The sequence below is a fragment of the Lissotriton helveticus genome, chromosome 7 (assembly GCF_964261635.1).
Source record: "Lissotriton helveticus chromosome 7, aLisHel1.1, whole genome shotgun sequence".
Lineage (NCBI taxonomy): Eukaryota > Metazoa > Chordata > Amphibia > Caudata > Salamandridae > Lissotriton > Lissotriton helveticus.
Genome location: NC_136068.1, coordinates 278,777,149 through 278,796,529, shown reverse-complemented (window position 1 = coordinate 278,796,529; position 19,381 = coordinate 278,777,149). Strand labels below are relative to the sequence as shown.

The 19,381-nt window shown below is 45.6% G+C and overlaps 1 protein-coding gene across 1 annotated transcript in view; it reads left to right on the top strand.

Annotated features, from left to right (window-relative positions):
- LOC144768420 (protein-glutamine gamma-glutamyltransferase E-like) overlaps positions 1 to 19,381 on the top strand; it is a 204,263-nt gene that overhangs the window by 53,926 nt on the left and 130,956 nt on the right. The window contains exons 6-7 of the mRNA XM_078652063.1: positions 16,998 to 17,175; positions 17,512 to 17,644. Of these exons, the coding sequence (XP_078508189.1) occupies positions 16,998 to 17,175; positions 17,512 to 17,644 (311 nt within the window). The remainder of the gene's footprint in view (positions 1 to 16,997; positions 17,176 to 17,511; positions 17,645 to 19,381) is intronic.

Here is a 19,381-nt window from a genome sequence, read left to right as displayed (position 1 = left end):
TATACCTACAGCATAACATTGCCAAAATTTTGAGATTTCTGATGGCACTTTATCTCTGCCGCGGGATTTCATGCGTATTCAGTTTGGTAAAAACAGTGGTTGCCAATCCTAAGCAAATTGTAAATAGTATAAAATCTGTAAAGTAATAAAGTATATGTTCTAGGAACTAGATGAAAGCAGAGTCTCTGAGCACAAAATTGGCTGGGGAGGGTAGTAGACTTGGATGATCAGAAGTATCAAATGCTGTGGGGAGATCATGACGTTTAAGAATAAAAGGTGCAATTGTGGTGGGCAGCAGAGGTTATCATACTGGACACATGAGAGAGGAACATCAGCTGTCTTTGACTTGTATGTGAAATAAGGTTCCAGTGACTGTGAGAATCTGAAGTCCAGCAGACAACTGAACCAAAGGTCCATAGACAATGGGAAGGGCTTTTGAAATACGGTATCAACCTGATGAGCTTGCTGTCATCCATTGTTACCCTTGACCTACCCACCTGTATATACCTGCCTTAGAAGACAGCAACCTGTTCTTAGGAATGTGACACAGTGGTCGACATGTGTGTGCCCTGAAAAGGTTAGATGTGACTACCTTCAGTTCATTTACCTTGTGTATTTCCCCTTTCCAAGACCAAGAGGTACACTGAGGTTTTGCCCTTATAGCCAAGACACTAGGGTGTTTACCATCTGGGTGTGGTTACTTTTGAACAATTTAAACCATTACCCTACAAAGAACAGTTCCTGAATAATTTGTGCAAACATATCCTCATGCCATCTTAGCCCCACAACAGCTCCCTTTTATTCTTGGTAGATTTCAGTAAAAGCCTCCGGATTCCTGGATGCCCCAGAAACTCCTGACTGTGAACTTTTGTTTCTGGGAAGTCCTTTTTGTGTTATGGTCAGATATGAGTACCAGCAATTGATGTTATGAGATTTTTGCAACCCCTGCCTCAATGGCACCATGAATCCTGACTGTGGTCTGTTTTCTGTCTCCAAAAAGACATACCAGAATCACACTGAGTGGCACCCACCAATGGGTGCCAATTGCCTCCTCTAAACTGGTAACCACCCTAGATTCATCACAGTACTCCTGTTTATCCAGATAGAGTACTCCATTGGGTTTGCTATAGATGGCAGAACCCTTGTGATCTTAGAAAAAATCAGAAGGCAGTAGGGAGGAGCTTAGGCTTCATCCTGAGACATTTTAAAGCACGGAAAAAGTGGTGAATGGCACAGAGGTCCATCTTCCAAGGAGGTTCTAAGAAATTCAACAGTAAAAATGTAACACCAGTGCGCAGTAAAACAGAATATTTTTCAATACTTTACTAAAGCCCTAACGGTATACATAAAAAGTATTATCTTTTAATTTGACATCTGGACATGCAGATTTCACAGGGGTTTGCTGTGCTTGCCCAGGCTGACTGACCCTAACCTTCGCACACTCAGCAGTCAGTGGCAATTACATTAAACAAGAAAACACACACATTTTCCATTCTCATGTCTTTCACCTTACTTCAGTAACGGCCACATGCATCATTGTTCCCGTTTGCGATTTCTTAATTGCGAAAATTGAGGAATCGCAATTAAGAAATCGCAAACGGCAATGCATCAAGAAATCGCTATTTTTTTTGCGATTTCTTAATTTTCCTTTATTGCGATTCACAATTTGCCAATCGCAATTAAGGAATCCCTTCCCATTGATTCCTATGGGCCTAGAGGCCCATAGGAATGAATGTGAAGCCATTCTCATTTTGGGATTCGCAATTAAGGAATCGCAAAATGAGAATGCTATTTCAAGGGTGCAGGGAGTGGTCCAAAGGACCCCCCTGCACCCCTGAAATTTAAATTTAAGAACATTTTTCACACACACACGCCCCAAGGGCATGTGTGTGTGTAAACTTTTTCAAGGTTTTCGCAAATTACCATGAAGGTGAACTTCATGGTAATTTACCTCTCCCTATTTGCGAATTTGGAATTTCTAAAGTGTGATGCATTGCATTTAAGAAATCGCAAATTGGGATTTCTTAAATGCAATCGCAATTTAGGAAATCGCAACATAATTGCGATTCCTTAAATTGCGAAAATATAAAAAAACATGATGCATCCCAAAAAAGGAAATTGCTTTCGCAAACGGACGAATTTTGCGATTCGCACCATTTGCGAATGCAATTTACCTTGATTCATGTGGGCATATATCACTTGTACTTCACCACTCTGGACCTGATTCACAAAGGAAATCTTACACTTGTGTAAGTTTACGTTTATTTTGGAATTCACAAGCTACGATTTAGTAGTAAGGATGCTTTGTAATTGGGGAGGAGAACTCCGCACATAAAATGATAGGCATGTTGTATCTTTTTATGCAGTGCTTAATTTGTAAAAAAATTAAGTGCCAGGGCCCTCATCAGGAGGCCACTGCAGCTTACACCACCCATTGCCCCTGATAGCACTGCAAATGACAGTACCAAACCAGCTACTAACTATCACACTGTACAAGTGTGACAATTCAGACAATTCCAAGCCTGTAAAGCATTACTATTAGCATGTGCAACAGGTATTAGTCATTTTTAACATATATTGAATGTGTCTGTGTAAACAACTGTTGTTGTCCTTCCTCTAAATCAATCAGCCCACCATGTGGCAGACTGTCATAAGTGCTGGTGCTGCCAATTAAGTGCCGGTGCCGAGCTCCGGAAACCAATGGCTCAAATTAAATACTGTTTTTATGTACATAGTTCTCTGCCCAGACTGCGGAGTCTCTGCAGTCGCAAACCTACTATTAAATTGGCGCTTGTGAATTCATAACAAATATTAATTTACTCAAAAGCGTAAGATTATGTTTGTGAATCAGGCCCAAACTCTGTACGTCTCTTACTCTTTCTAAATAATCTGCATCTTTGTACACAACACCCTTTTTTTCTAGCTCTACTCTGTCACATCTTTCACAATATGCCGCTTTCTTCCCCACCACTCCCACAAACTCCCCTCTCTCTAGCTCACTCTTTGCCTACCTCTGTGTCTCTCTCTAACTCTCTCTCTCTATCTTAACTCTCTTCCACCTCACCTCACTGCCACGACAAAATATAGCATGTGACAAGGCATGCTATAACATCGCGTACTATTACGTTAGTACACGATGCATTTACATCCCAAGTCATTACAGGGACTTCCACTAGGAGGCGCACTCAACTTAGGAATAGTATTAATTACTATTCCTGCTCCAGTTTGCGCAACAGTAGGGAAGGTGTTGGAATTTATTTCCAAAACCTGAGCGCCCCCTAGTGCAAGTAGTTGTAATGACTTGCGATGTAATTGCATCGCCTACTAACAACGCGTCGCTGTAATGACCACATTGTAATGACAGTGCGATGCAATGACAGAATTGTAAATGCTATTTCCCCCCACCTCACTGCTCTTCTTTCTTCTCACCTCTGTCTCTCCCCATTTCTATATACCTCACCTCTCACTACCTCCTTCTTAGTTCTCTCTTTATCTCACCTATCTGCATCACCTCTCGCTACCAGGGGACTGTCTTCATTTAATTCCTCTCTCACTACTTACTGCATTCTTGCTACCTCTCAGTATCTACCTGCACCTCTTTTCTCTGTCATTCTTGGCTCTCTCTCTTATCAATCTCTTCATCTCCTTTCTGCCTTCCATTCTCTCACTTCCCCAACCTCTCTCTTTTTATACATCTTTCTCACCGCTCTGTCTCCACTTCTCTTTCTAGATCATAACTCTGCCTCATCCCCTCTCTCTCTGCTTCTCTATCAATCGCGCCTCTCTTTCTCTGTATCGCCTGTGTCTCATTTGCTCATCTTGTAAGGGTCTGCATTTCATATCTCTTTCTACTAATCTCCACTCTCTACTATTCTTTCTCCTCACTACTCTCTTTGTATGACCTATCTTGGCCTCTTCTCATTTTGCCCCATTGTTACCTCAATCCACTCTCTCTACTTTTCATCTCTCTGCATGCTTCATTTGTGAAAGAAAGAGTGCCGCTGCCTGAAGCTCTGCTTCAAAGCCAGCAACAGGTGCAATTAAACGTTGGCATGCGGACTACCAAGGCTGGTAGTCTTTAATCCACTACCAGACACTCTCTGCTCCCTTTTCTCACTCTTGCAGGTTCCTACTTTCTGTTTGTGACGGTTTTGCCGTCTTTTGCTTCCACCGTCTTTCCAGTGTGTTTTTCCTTCTCTTGCACGTATTAAATATCTTATGGAAAAGTAAGTACCAGTCTCCAACAATACATGCTGGTGCTCTAAACCGCGAACCACTACCTCAAATTAAGCACTGTCTCTCTGTATGTCGCTCACTACTTCACCACTCTGGTAAGCAACAGCAAATTGTTTTTAGAAGTTGTTTTTTGTACTCTTGCGAACTTGATTTATCAACTGCACTTTCTATTATTTTTAACCCGAACCACAATTGCTCAGGGCATTCCACCTTTAAAGCAAGATCTCACCGCAAGCCATTGCACTTTTTTTGCCGGTCACTGGTTCACCACAGCCTTCCAGCCAATTGCTGTGGAGGGACGTGGCTCCTCCCTTCAGCTGCCTCATTTCCGGGGGCTGAACTGTATTCACCGAAGTCGCTCCAAAGGCAAGCCTGTCTGCGCCCATCCGCGTCCAGCCGGGTCCAGGACCCCTGCATCTGCCCCCCAACAAAGCATTATAATAATGCAGAAGAAATGCTCCAATTAAGGGGAGCTATTAGGGATAATTGACTTCATACTACCGACCCTGATAATAACCTCATTGAGTGCTCTCACTGCTCTTTTAAACCGTCAACAGTCCTACATACCAACACCACTTTCCCTATATCCTATAAAATGTTCCTCCTTAACTGCAGGTCGCTGCCTAAGCATGCGGCAGACATTTCTATTCTTCTGGAAGAGGAAGGGCCAGAGGTGCTGTTCCTAACAGAAACCTGATTTACTTCAGGATCTGACCCCGATCTTGTTCAGGCCCTCCCTCTGGGCTACAATACCCAGAGGTTAGATTGGACCTCCAGTAAAGGTGTCGGGATTGCCAATATTTTAAAAAATCACCTGATTTTAATCTCCATTTTGACAACCCCTTTCAGTTGTTTCAGAAGACATAACAAAGGATCTGGAAGGCTACCAGCTTCTTCAAAAAGTTACCTAACCAGCACACATGAAAGGACACCTATTCGATCCCATTTTCTCTCATCTGGAGGACTAAGTAGGAAGGATACTCATCCCAGTACCATGGTCTGACCATTTTCTCATTCCATTCTCTTGGTCCCCTAATTTTGCCATGCCTCCTATTAAGCCCTTTATCAAAAAGGCTCGTCCCCCCTCCTTGGAAGAAAGCGATGGTGAAGGCACTCCTAAAAAAACTAACCTCTACCCTGATTCCCTGGGAAACTATTGCCCCATCTCACTCTTAAAAATATGTTAACTCGATGCTGTTTACCTTCTTAGAGACCCACAATCTCCTCCACCCGTGACATACTTGCTTCCGACCACTCCAAGAAATTGAAACAGCTCTTCTATCTGTAGTCGAAGAGTCTATAAAAATCTTGGACGCTGGAGGCACTACTGTTATCAGCCTCCTAGACCTTAGTGCCGCCTTCGACGCGGTCAACCATCAAATCCTCACCCATAGAATTACAAGGTTGGGAGTGACCAGGGTTGCGTTGACATGGTTGCAGTCCTTCCTGGACAATAGATTCTTCCAGGTCTTCGACGCTGAAGTGTCCTCAAAACAGATGCCTCTCCGCTGCGGAGTACCTCGGGGGTCGTCCCTGAGTCCCACCTTATTTAACATTTACCTGAGACCCCTAGCGGAGATTGTACTGCCTTTTGGGGTACACATAGTGACATATGCAGATGATACACAACTCGTGGTGGGACTCAATCAAGCAGACAACTCCCTCCCCAGACTTTCTCCATGCCTGAAGGAGGTGGCTAAATTGATGAATAACTCCTTTTTGAAATTAAATGGATAAAAAGTGAGATGATGAATTTGGGGAACCCGTCACTATTTGATTCCAACATAATGTGGCCGGCCGACCTGGGCCTCGTTCCAGTCCCCAAGACCCAAATAAAAAGCCTGGGAGTTTGGCTGGATCATGATCTGACTTTCAAGGTCCAGGCACGCAATGTGGCAGCTTCATGCTATGGCATCTTAAAGATGCTCTGCAAAGTTCTCCCACTCCTCCCTTTCCAGGCAAGGTAGCTCATGGTTCACACACTTATTTTATCACATCTGGACTATGGGAATGCCCTTTATCTTGGGGCCCCATGCACCACATTCGTAAAACTCCAGACAGTACAAAATTGGGCAGCCAGAATCATTTTGGACATTCCAAAATGCCAATCAGCAAAACCCGCCCTGAAACCTCCCTACTGGCTACCCATTAGAGAGAGAGTTTATTTCAAAGCTATGTGCATAGTACATAAGCCCTTAGCAGCAAAGGTCCCTCCTGTTCATCATTCTGTTGTTCGGCCCTACCGTGCTAACAGACGCCTCGGTTCATATGATCTACATCTTGCTGTGATTCCTAGGATTCGGTAAGCTAAAAGTGGGGGTCATCTGTTCTCATATAGTGCCTCCAAATTCTGGTACACCCTCCATCTTCATATGCGCAAGGAACCCAATCACCTTGCCTTTCGTAAAGTTGTTAAAAACATGGCTATTCCCCTTGTTTGGTCGGTTCTCTACTGCTTGCGGTCACCAGTGCTGGGATGCCCTATGATAGCCATGCGCTTAATAAATGATTTTTCATCTCATTTCACTCTGTCTACCTCTGTGTTTCTTCATCATTTCATTTTGCTAAGTCACCAGTATTTCCACCTTACCTCTCACTCTACTGCACCCCTGTTGTATGATTCCTCTCTCCCTCTTTCTACATTTCCTTCTTCATATCTCTAGCTCTCTCTAGCACTCTACCTCATCATAAAATCCCACCATTCACCAACCTCTATTTCAGTATCTACCTCTCCCTCTACCAACATCTCTGTATCTTTCTTTCTGACTACCACACTTTTGTCCATTGACATCTGTCTCTCCTTAACATATCTCTCTCTCTTCTTTAGCTCTACCTACTTTCCTTCTCTACTTCAACTCTCTTGGTATATTGTCACTTTACCTCCTTGTCTTTTTGCTTCCTCCTTTCATTTCTCTTACTCATCAGAGTAGCTCACAGTCTAGCCAGAGAGTGTTCACACAGAAAGAAGAGAAGGGATCAAGGCAGGGAAGAGAACTAAGTAGAACGTTATTGGGTTTGACAGAATAAAATGGTGAGCATGCACTGTTGCAGTAAGCCCAGAATATTGTGAAAGTGAGATTTATTTGTGTTTACAACAGTGCTTAATTTGTGCCGGTGCTTTCTGGTGCTTAGCACCGGCACTTATTTAACATTGAATTGAATTTGAATTTTGCTCCCCTGTGCGAAGGGCCCCGCAATTCTTACAAATACATTTACCTTCCTCTCCTGATTCGGTTGCATATCTGCCTGGTAGGTCCAGAAAGTGTACCACCCAGGTCCAAGCACAATCTAGAGTGCGAGACTAGATTGTGTCATGCGCAGTCTGCTTGTGCGTTGTGCAGAAGGATACTACGGGCCTCATTTATGAAAAGTGACGCATCTCTGCGTGAAAACAGCGATGCGTCACTTTTCACTACGCTCGCCTTGCGACACAAATGATGCGTCATATTTACAGTATGACGCATCATGGCGCAAGGAGTTACAGATACGTCAGTATTTCTTGACGTATCTGTATGGTGCAAAAGTGACGCATTGCTGGAGTGTGTCACAAAAGTGACACAACTCCAGCATTGTGTCCTTTCACATGGGGCAAGCCCCATGCGAAAGAGCCTGCGTCAGTCTTACGCCAGCTGTGAGGCAGACGTAAGAAATTTACGCATTTGTGTCCTAGAAGTGGCACAGTGAAATCTTATAGATTTCACTGCGTCACTTTTATGACCCTTTCTTGCGTCAGAACGCCCCCCCCCTGCGTACATTATACCTCGCGTAGGTATAATGTAGCTCAGGGGTTTACAAAGTGACGCATCTACCTAGATGCGTCACTTTGTAAATATGGTGCAACAAGGCACATTTTTTACGCTGCTGTTGCATCACAAAAAGTGACGCACCAGCGGCGTAAAAGTGACGCACGGCATCATAAATGAGGCCCTACCAATTTGCCGTCACTGTCACACGTGGTGAGATCGGCCACCCCGCCGGAGATTGTTTTATGTCACATCGTTGCTATGCTTTGTAACTGCCGGGGACATGTAGTGGGCAATATCGTCCATGCCTGCAGCAGAGAAAGGGCGAGGATCACTCGATGACGTCTCTGTCCATAGAAAGATGTTTGCGTAGAATGTTGAGAAGTTTTACTTTTGCTCTGTGAATCCTAGAGTTTAGGGCTTTCTGAAGTCTTGCAGCACAGTGTCTTTCTATACCAACGCTGCAATCTGTGCGAAAAACTGTCATGCTTGTCATCAACATTTCCTTTCATGTTCTGCTGCTGCCGTCATCAGTACAGCTAAAACGGTAGGAGGATATCGTTTTTTTTTTGTTTTGCAGATTAATATAGTGCAAACTCCACCCGAAAGTTACGTTTACATAAGGACACATTCATTTTTTGGTAGGCGTGGGGAGATTAAGTGATTTGCCCTGAAACACAAGATATTGAGCTGACACAAAGACTCGCTCCTGGTTCCACAGCACAAAGGTCGGCAGCGCTGGCGGTTAGGCCCCATCCTCTCCCCAGTTGATATTGCTATCAACCCAGGTGTGCCTAAAAATTAAGCTATTATCACAAAAATTAAGCTAAAACGAGAATGTCACTTCTTCCAACAACATACACCCAATGTGAACATTTTTACCGTTCACATACTTTTTAAGAACGCTCCGATTGACATAATTCTTTCTTGTATTTAATCTGTATGTGGCCACGTCCTATCACTGAGTTGTAAAAGGCAGTACACATTTCTTTTTAATGATGTGCATTTTAATGCCAAAACTGTTTTAATTTGTGACGATACATTCCTAATCATTTTATCTGTGTATTTAATCAGTTTAACAGACATGTATTTTAGCACAGGTCCATGGTTGCAAGGAGCTGCTGTTTTATGACGTCCAGGTTACACGAATGACAAAAGTGAGTGTTTGAACATTAGGAAGGACAGATCAGATACATTATAAGGATTTTGCCAAACTAACTTTGTGGGACCCTGTTCAGAACAGGTTTGGATTTTATGATCCAGCTTCAGCTCTCTCATGCCCTCCTCAGCCAAGTTACAGACAGGGGCCCAAGCACACTCGTCCAAATTCTAAATGCGTTTTCATCGTATAATCAGGGATAGTGAGGTATGTTTCAATTTTATAATACAGAAGCTGACTAATATTATTGTAAATAATCTCGGTGACCCTTTCCTGTTTTGAATATGTGAGGTCTTGTCGTCAGGTGCCGGTCGCTCAACCCGCCGCGTGGCTCCTCCTGCAGGTCACCCGGTCCCCTGCTGTTGCCGCCTGCTCGCATTTGCCGCCTTTTGCCCTGCTGCTGTGCCCCTGATTGTGTTTTCGCTCTTGTCCTCCCGCTCTGTTTCCGTACTGCTGATTGTGTCCTCGTAGCGTCATAGTGCCTTTTGCTCACGCTGTACTTTTGCCCTGCTGCTATTGCCCCTGACTGTGTTTTCGCTTTGTCCTCTGCCCCTGATTCTGTCCTCTGCTAGCGGATTCTTCTGGCCCCTTGCCCCGCTGGTCCACCACGCTCCCTGCCGCTGCTCCCCCGTGGCCCCGCCCCCTCTCCTTCTGCTTCCCTCTACCCTCTCCCATTCGCCACCCCGCTCCCACCTCCCAGCTGCTCCTCCCTCCCACTGGGTACTTAGGGTAGTGGCCGTGCGACGGGGAGCTGTGACCCAGCCTGACCTCGTCAGGTGCCGGTCGCTCAACCCGACGCGTGGCTCCTCCTGTAGGTCACCCGGTCCCCTGCTGTTGCCACCTGCTCGCATTTGCCGCCTTTTGCTCCCGCTGTACTTTTGCCCTGCTGCTGTGCCCCTGATTGTGTTTTCACTCTTGTCCTCCCGCTCTGTTTCCGTACTGCTGATTGTGTCCTCGTAGCGACATAGTGCCTTTTGCTCACGCTGTACTTTTGCCCTGCTGCTATTGCCCCTGATTGTATTTTCGCTTCTTTCCTCTGTCCCTGATTCTGTCCTCTGCTAGCGGATTCTTCTGGCCCCTCACCCCGCTGGTACACCCCGCTCCCTGCCGCTGCTCCCCCGCGGCCCCGCCCCCTCTCCTTCTGCTTCCCTCTACCCTCTCCCATTCGCCACCCCGCTCCCACCTCAAAGCTGCTCCTCCCTCCTCCCTGCCCCCCCACTCTCCATTTATGGCAGAGTCCGCGCGTATGCACGCCGCCTAACACTGGGGAACTCTTCCCTGTCCAGTCTCTGCACTCGGAGGTTAATTACTCAATCGTGAGATTTTAAACGACTCAGTCCCTGGATTTTTGTGGACACGAATTAATCCTTGGAAGGACAGGATGCCCTTTGGAATTGGATATGCTCTTTGAGCTGTATGCTCTGTGGATTTAACATTTTTGCAGGCTTTGGATTAGAAAACTACTTTTTCTGTGTATCCACATGACGGTTTCGTGAAATTTTAATGCCCTGACGAAGTCGTTTGGTCTTGACGACCTTGACGAAACACATGTTGGCAGCGGTTGTTTTTCTTGTACGTGTGAAGATTGGATTCTACCAAAGATTGAAAAAACAAATGAAGAATAAAACGGAGAAAACTTATAAATCTGGACTTGATATTTTGAACTGACTTACTCCTCTTTAGCTCAGGATCTAATGTTCATGTTATCAACCAGACAGGAGGAGGCATCGCCATCGTCCACAAGAACACCATTCGCATCACGACCAACTCCGACGACACCCTCACAGCAGCCGAACATCTTCACTTCCAGATACACACCAAACCCAGGAACACACTCAGAGGCACCCTCATCTACAGACCCCCAGGACCTCACACACAATTCAGCGAAGACAGCGCAGACTTTATCAGCCCACACACCCTCGCCTCCGCTGACTACATCCTCCTAGGGGACCTCAACTTCCACCTGGAGAACAACAATGACAACAACACCGCCGCCCTGCTGGACAACCTCGCTAACCTTGGACTCAAGCAACTGGTGAACACTCCCACCCACTACGCCGGACACACGCTTGACCCAGTCTTCTCCTCCAGCAAGTACATCTCCTTCAGCCACTCCACCGGACTCCACTGGACAGACCACAGCTGCGTCCATTTCAGCTTCAGAAGGACCACGACTCACCGCCACCCGCAACAGGTTCCCCGCAGGAGCTGGAACAAGATCACCACCGACCAGCTCACTACATCACTGAGCCAGAACCCTCCCGCCAGCTCAACGGACCCCAACCAAGCAGCCAACAACCTCACACAGTGGAACACCAACTGCGCTGATGACCTCGCACCTCTGAAAAACCATCCCAGCAGGCCCGGCAGCAAGAAAGCCTGCTGGTTCAACGACGACCTCAAGAACTCCAAGAAGAACTGCCGTACCCTCGAGAAAGCCTGGCGCAAAGACCCGAATACAGACAACATGATCGCCCTCAAGCACGCCTCCCACAAACACCACCAGCTGATCCACACCACCAAGAAGACAGCATTCTAGTAACAACTAGACAACAACGCACACAACAGCAAGGAAATCTTCAGCATTGTCAAAGAGCTCTCCAACCCCAGCGCCGGAAACAACGACATCACTCCCTCACAAGACCTCTGCGACTCACTCGCCTCGCCACAGCAAGATCGCCGACATACACAACAGCTTCGGCGCACAGATCACACACCCTACCACCGAACCAACGCCCCCCACCACCACCCTCTGCGCCTGGACCCCGGTCAGCACCGAAGACACCATCCACACGATGAACACCATCCACTCCGGATCACCAACCGACCCATGCTCCCACCACGTCTTCAACAAGGCCGACTCCGTCATCGCACCCCAACTCCGGGACATCATCAACTGCTCCTTCAACACCGCCAACTTCCCGGAGAGCTGGAAGCATGCCGAACTCAGCGCCCTCCTGAAGAAACCATCAGCAGACCCCACCGACCTCAAGAACTACCGCCCCATCTCGCTCCTCCCTTTTCCTGCCAAAGTCATCGAGAAGACCGTCAACAGACAGCTTTCCGCCTTCCTCGAGATGAACGGATCCCTCGACCACTCGCAGTCCGGCTTCCGAGCCAACCACAGCACCGAGACCGCCCTCATCGCAGCCACTGACGACATCCGAGCCCTGCTCGACAATGGGGAAACAGCTGCCCTCATCCTCCTGGACCTATCCGCAGCGTTCGATACTGTCTGCCACCGCACCCTAGTGCAGCGCCTCAGCAACATCGAAATCCAAGAGAAGGCACTAGAGTGGATGATCTCGTTCCTCGCCGGAAGAACCCAGAGAGTCCACCTCCCCCCGTTCAGATCCGAGGCCACCGAAGTCATCTGTGGCATACCACAAGGCTCATCACTCAGCCCCACCCTCTTCATCGTCTACATGAGCCCCCTCGCAGCCATCGCACGCCAACACAACCTCAACATCATCTCCTACGCCGACGACACCCAGCTGATCCTCTCCCTCACCAACGACCCAGCCACCGCCAGAACCAACCTACATGAAGGGATGAAAGACGTAGCCGAGTGGATGATGAACAGCCGCCTGAAACTGAACTCAGACAAGACGGAAGTCCTCATCCTTGGATCATCACCCTCTGTCTGGGACGACTCCTGGTGGCCCTCTGCCCTGGGCAGCGCACCCAAACCAACGGACCACGCGCGCAACCTGGGCATCATCCTGGACTTCTCCCTCTCGATGACCAGACAAGTCAACGCCGTCTCATCATCATGTTTCAACATCCTACGCATGCTCCGAAAGATCTTCCGATGGATCCCCACCGAAACCAGGAAGACAGACACCCAGGCGCTCGTCACCAGCCAACTGGACTACGGAAACACCCTCTACGCTGGAACCACAGCCAAACTACAGAAAAGACTCCAACACATCCAGAACGCCTCCGCACGACTCATCCTGGACATCCCCCGACACAGCCACATCTACGGACACCTGAGAGACCTGCACTGGCTCCCCGTCAGCAAGAGAATCACATTCCGACTCCTCACCCACACACACAAGGCCCTCCACGACCTGGGCCCCAGGTACCTCAACAACCGCCTGACCTTCTACACTCCCACCCGCCAGCTACGATCGACCAGCCACGCCCTGGCCGCCGTTCCACGCATCCGAAGAGCCACCATGGGAGGAAGATCCTTCTCCCACCTGGCAGCCAAGACTTGGAACTCCCTCCCCATCCACCTCCGTCTGACCCAAGACCACCTCTCCTTCAGGAAGCAACTCAAAACCTGGCTGTTCGAGCAGTAGCGGACCCCCCTCCCCCAAGCACCTTGAGACCCTCCGGGTGAGTAGCGCGCTATACAAATATCTTGATTGATTGATTGATTGTTTCACTCTAAAAAAACTTTATGGATGCTACATGGTGTGTATGATCAAAGTCCCACAGGGACAACAGCCATGTGAATAATCCCTCCGGTAAAGGTCTTGTTTAAGAAACAGATGTGAAAAGCTGACAAATGCCAGTGTGGTAAAGTTCCCAGTCGACGGATTAATACAAGTTGCATCCGTGTGGTAAAGAGCTAGACGTGTGGCAAATGTCTGTGTGGTACAGTAAGTCACGGAGTTAAGATGATCCTGCGTCACAATTGTGTGTTAAAAGGCCAAGTACTGTGTATTAAAAATGTCTCATGTGATGCATGGTTCCTTCCATGTGATAAGTGTTCATGTGGATAAACGGTCCCCCTTGTGCTGTAGGGTTCCACTTGGTAAAAGTGTGTTTCAAGTATTGTGAAGTGGTACTTACTGACTGGCATCTGAGCACTACATGCACCTATCTGTACAGTGATATTACATCTGGCTTTTAGCAGTGCCAGTTGAGGATGTGTGTGGAGCCACTAGAGTAAGTCGGTGGAGCCAATGGAGGAAGTGGGTGGATTTGGGGGAAGTGGGTGTGGCCTCCTAAAAACATTTGAGCACCTGTACTTAATATTTTACAAATTAAGCACTGGTTTACAAATATCTGGCAATTTACGCTCCATTTTCTAATGATATATATGGTTTTTTTTAGTATGCACTAGGCAAATGGACATCTTCTAAGTCACCCCTGAGGTGTCGTACTCCCAATGGACAGAACGCGCTGCTGGATTTTGCACAACATAGTTTTGTTGAAAGACAAAAAAGAATGTGCAAGCACAGCATTAAATGCCTTGTGTCAAAGATGCCTGTTCAAGATTTCCTTTGATACAATTTGGATTGTTGACGCTGGGCAGTTCGAAATTTTGGCTGTTCTTGTGTGGCCTAGTTTCTGAAAGTTTAACATATATTCCAATATTATACAGCATCACAAGAGCTTGAAGTAGCTGAAAAATGGTAACATGTTGAAAGTTATTACAGAGGGTCCCGAGATGGATTTTTCACAAGGTGCTAAAAAGTCTTTAAATAGCACTGTAAGACCAACCATGATTCTACTGTAATTCTCAAATGTTCTGCCTATTTTCACCAAAAGATTCATTTAGATTTTACCTACAGAATTGTAGGGAATGTGCGAAATTCGTGTAATATGCTTTCGCCTAATTATGCCCAAAATTACGTCAAATTACGCATATTTATGCAAAATGCAAATCTATCATTTTGTGATATAAAATGTGATATGAATTTCCTCGTCCATTTTTATAGCAAAGATGCATATTACACTAAAAAAGTGAAAAAACAATAGCAACGCAAGCAACAACTTGCATTCTGTTGTTTTCGACATTCGGGTAATTTGTTTTCCCAAATAAGGCATTTTTACCATGAACATTACATAAATAGGCAGTATGATGCAATGGCGAAAGTTCTGGAATTTTTAATACAAAGCATAACACAAAATCCCTGAAATCATTTGAATTACGCTGTCGTACTTTAAATTTTATCAACAGAAAAAGGTCCCTCTTGAGTATACTTTCTATGTTTGTCTATTTATCATTACCTCACTGGGACATACAATCAACACTCTATCCTTTTACCAACCATACTGTGAGACATGTTTATTGAAAAGCTATCTGTCCTTTTTTCAAAAATTGTGATACAAATAGTCTCATCTGCAATATAAAATCACATAAAACATTTTAAAAAATACGATACAAAATCTGTCATCAAAAAAAGGTTCAACACAGAAATCGATCAGTATTCCATATAGAACAACCACTTATATTTTTACTATACATCTTTCGCATTTTCCTACTACATTATATTACTGAGAGCTATACCAACCATTGTTGTTTCTTACATGTAAGGAGAAAAAATATGGGGCATATTAGCAAGGAATTGCGATATTTATCGCAAAACGTGCTTAGCATGTTTATTGTTATCGCTGCCTATCGCTGGATATGTTAGCGGAGAAAACATGCTATTAGCAACATTTATCTCCATTGTGCTAATATATCCAACGATAGCGGCGAACTGCCTGAATATAGCTGGAAATCCAGCAATATTCACGCATTAACGCCAATGGGGACTTAACCTAACAATCCACCTCCTATTGAAGAAGCAGGTGAGTCATGTTTTTAGCAGGCGTTGGATCCTAGCGATAATCGTGCTTAGCGCTAAATTTTTTATCGCTTCGCCTGCATTGCTGATAGGCGATAGCTATGTTAGCGACTGCTTTCAGTCGCTAACAGTTTGGGTACTTAAAGGGGGCCCAAACTGGTTGCTATCACCTGGAAGCTGTCACTAACTGCTGCTAGCTATAGCTTGCTGATAGGGCAATCAAAATATCGCCACTTTAGCGAAAAAAAGTGCTTCTAAAGCGGTGATATTGCCCTTGCTAATATGCCCCTTTGATCCCATCAGTGCAACACATGTAAACACCTTACTGAGGTTTAAAAAAAAATATACAAATAGTACTTAAAATTTTTCCAGACCCTACAGAAATGTCGTGACAGGGTTAATTAACTGTCGATGCAGTGTTTAGGTTACTGAGTGTGTTTTTTTCAGTGGAGCATTACAAAGATTTCCAGAAATTACAGTGACTGGGATGTTAATACCATACAGCTTTTTTATTGGCGTGAGAGATTTGAGGTAATGACCAGCAGGGCCGGACTGACTACTGGGCGTTTTAGAATGCTGCTGAGCTGGGGGCTGATTTCACTGCGGTGGGGGCTGATTTCGTTCATGGAGACCTGCGTGTGCTTCGAAATAATTAAAGCAAAACGAATTTCGTTTAGTACAAGCAAGTCCCCATCAACGAAATCAGCCCTCAGCTCAGCAGCATTCCAAAACGCCCGGTAGCCAGTCCGGCCCTGCTGACCAGTGGACACAACGGTTATTTGCCAATATTTCTTGACTTTTCCGAAATAACAGAGACATGGCTGATGGTGATGTTAGCACCTATCTGTTACTTTTGTCCAGTTTAAGGGGAAGTACAACCTCAGAGCCTTAGTCTGCAGATATCTTTTGCAGTCACGGCTCCTCGATGGAGTGCTACAAGGCGGTTCAGAGCGTGCATTGTAATTCGTTTTATCTATTTATTTATGTACTTAACTCGGTTCAGCCGTATGCTCCTGTGGACATCCCATGTAATGGGTTGATTAAGTACGTGGAGGCAATTTTACACAAAACATAAGTTGTAGTTTGTATGGTTGCTACACTAGAGATATGGAAAGTTGGTACCAGGAGACATTGCGGTAGGTTATAAACTTTACGGGAGGGAGGTGAAAGTATAAGCTCTGCATGAAAAACATAGATGTCTCTGTACAAAATTGGTTTTTTTCTTATTAGATACACCAAAACAATAACAATAGTATGAATAACTAACACTGTCAATAACTTAAATTCCAATAAAAATGTTTGGTAAAAAAAGTTCTACTGCACACTCTTTAGGTGAACGCCGCTGGCGATAATGGAGTACTGCAAGGACGGTGGAATGAGCCTTACACTGGTGGGGTTCGGCCAACTACCTGGAGTGGAAGCGCTGCCATACTGAGAAAGTGGGATAAGGACAGCTTTCAGCCAGTGAAATACGGGCAATGCTGGGTCTTCGGAGGGGTCCTATGCACAGGTACTTCATTCCTTTCCCATGAGTATAAAACCTCATTAAAATTCTGTTTGTGAACAGCTTACATCTAGATCTTACAGAGAACGGTGCTGCAAGCATGCTATGGGGCCCATTACAAGACAGCCATAAAGTCGCCTAGTTGCTCCCTTAGCCCCAACTTATGCTGGGGACATTGTCAAGTTCAGGGTTGTGCAGGTGAAATATAACTGAGCTGTGACATTCCTACAGATCTATGGTAAATACTTCCATTATCGAACTGCACTATCGGAGGCATTCGCAATGAGGCTATTAGTTTCAGAATTATTTTTTTCTAGTATTTATGATTTCCTTTTTCTCCAGTACTTAGGTGCTTGGGAATACCTGCCCGGACAATCACAAACTTCGAGTCTGCTCACGACACTGATGTAAATCTGAGCATTGATGAATATTATAAAATGACAGGAGAACGTCAAGGCTCCCAGGACAGTGTCTGGTAAGTAGCGTGCCAGGTGTATTACATTTTATGAGAGGACGTTGTTCATCGTTTTAACACCGAGGGGCAGATTTACAAGCCCCATGCGACACATTTATGCTGCCGTTGCGTCACTTCTGTGATGCAGCGGCGGCGTAAACCATGCGCCACATTGCAACTTATTTTCAACGTGACGCATCTAGGGAGATGCGTCACGTTGTAAAGTCCTGCATCACATTAAACCTGCGTCAGGTTTAATGTATACAGGGTGGGTGTTCCATCGTAAGGAAGCCCCATAAAAGTGACGCCATGAAATCTACAAGATTTCACTGAGTCACTTTTACGTCCTTGCTGCGGCAAAACCCTGCGCCTGCATGAAGCAGGCGTAAGTAGTGACGCAGCATGTTAGGCGTAGGGCAACCCGTAGCATTTCTGGAGTTGTGCCGCGCTTGTGACACGACTCAGCAATGCGACTCCCTTACGCCATCAGATGCGCCACGCATCTGCCTTTAGCCCTGCGCCACGGTGCTCCACTTTGCAAATGCGACGCATCTGTGGTGGCACAATTGCGTGTTGAATCTTTACTGGCGCATCCCTGCTGATATCCAGGGATGCGCCAGTCCTTGTAAATCTGCCCCTAAATATTTAGCAACAGCTAATGTGTTCTCCAAAAACCTTCTGTGAAAATTGATCTTTCCAGGAATTGATTATTTTGCAACCATCTCAGGCGTGTCATAAAGATAGCCCCAGTTTCACAATTGCTATTGGACCAGGCGTCAATGGCATCAATAAGGGAGGTCCCAGAGGTCCTGTTCTCCAGATACATTCCCCATCGCCCCTTCCTGCGTGTCATCCGCAAGGCCAGCTGTTAGTAAATTGAATCCATCATGCTACTTTATGGGATTTTCACTTCACTTCAAGGAGTGCACTTTGACAATATGGCTGCTTTAACATCATCCAAGAGAAAGCGCATACACTTTTTTTGCTTTTATGGTCTGTAATTCTATTAGGGATGTACCGAGATCGGGAAGTTATCTGGTTGTTCCTAACAGGAGGTTGGCTTTTGTATTTGTGTATTTGCCTTGCATTATGCTGCATAAGATCATGGTTGCTTTCATGTTTTTTTTTTGTTTAAAGAGGTTTCTGACCTTTTTGAATGATATGCTCGAGTGTGATTTTATATTGTAAATTTGTACTGTTATTATGAATTTATATGTTGCTTTGCATGATTCTGGATGATTAATTGATTGGTTGATTGTTTCACCTCTGTTGTGGTTCAAGTTGTGATGCAGTGGGTTCAGGGATGTTTGTTTTTGTTCAATATGTCTTTGCTATTCCTCTTGGGAATCCAGTCAGGAATGAAGTCTCCTCAGAGTGTATTTAGATGCTGTTATTAATTTAAAGGTGTTCCAGAAGGTAGAGGTGTTACTTTTCATGGGGATTCTTGTCTAGGACAGCTTTGTATTGATTGCCTTTGAGTTTAGATTGGTTACCATTTTTTAAAACTTTCAGTGAAAATTAGTAGTGTGGAGCTTCGCATCCAACGCCAGACAAAATCTGTTCAAATCCTTCTTTTCCCATATCGGATGGCAGCAGTGTTCCGAGGGCAGTGTATAGGCACAGTCGCTACCTGATTCTGATGCACCTATCAGCCCTGGGGACCACGGTGCGACAAACTGGCTGCCTGCAGCATCAGGGCCTAGTGATACACAGCAAGCAGAGACTGATTCCGCAGCCACCTCATTGTGTTCCTAGACT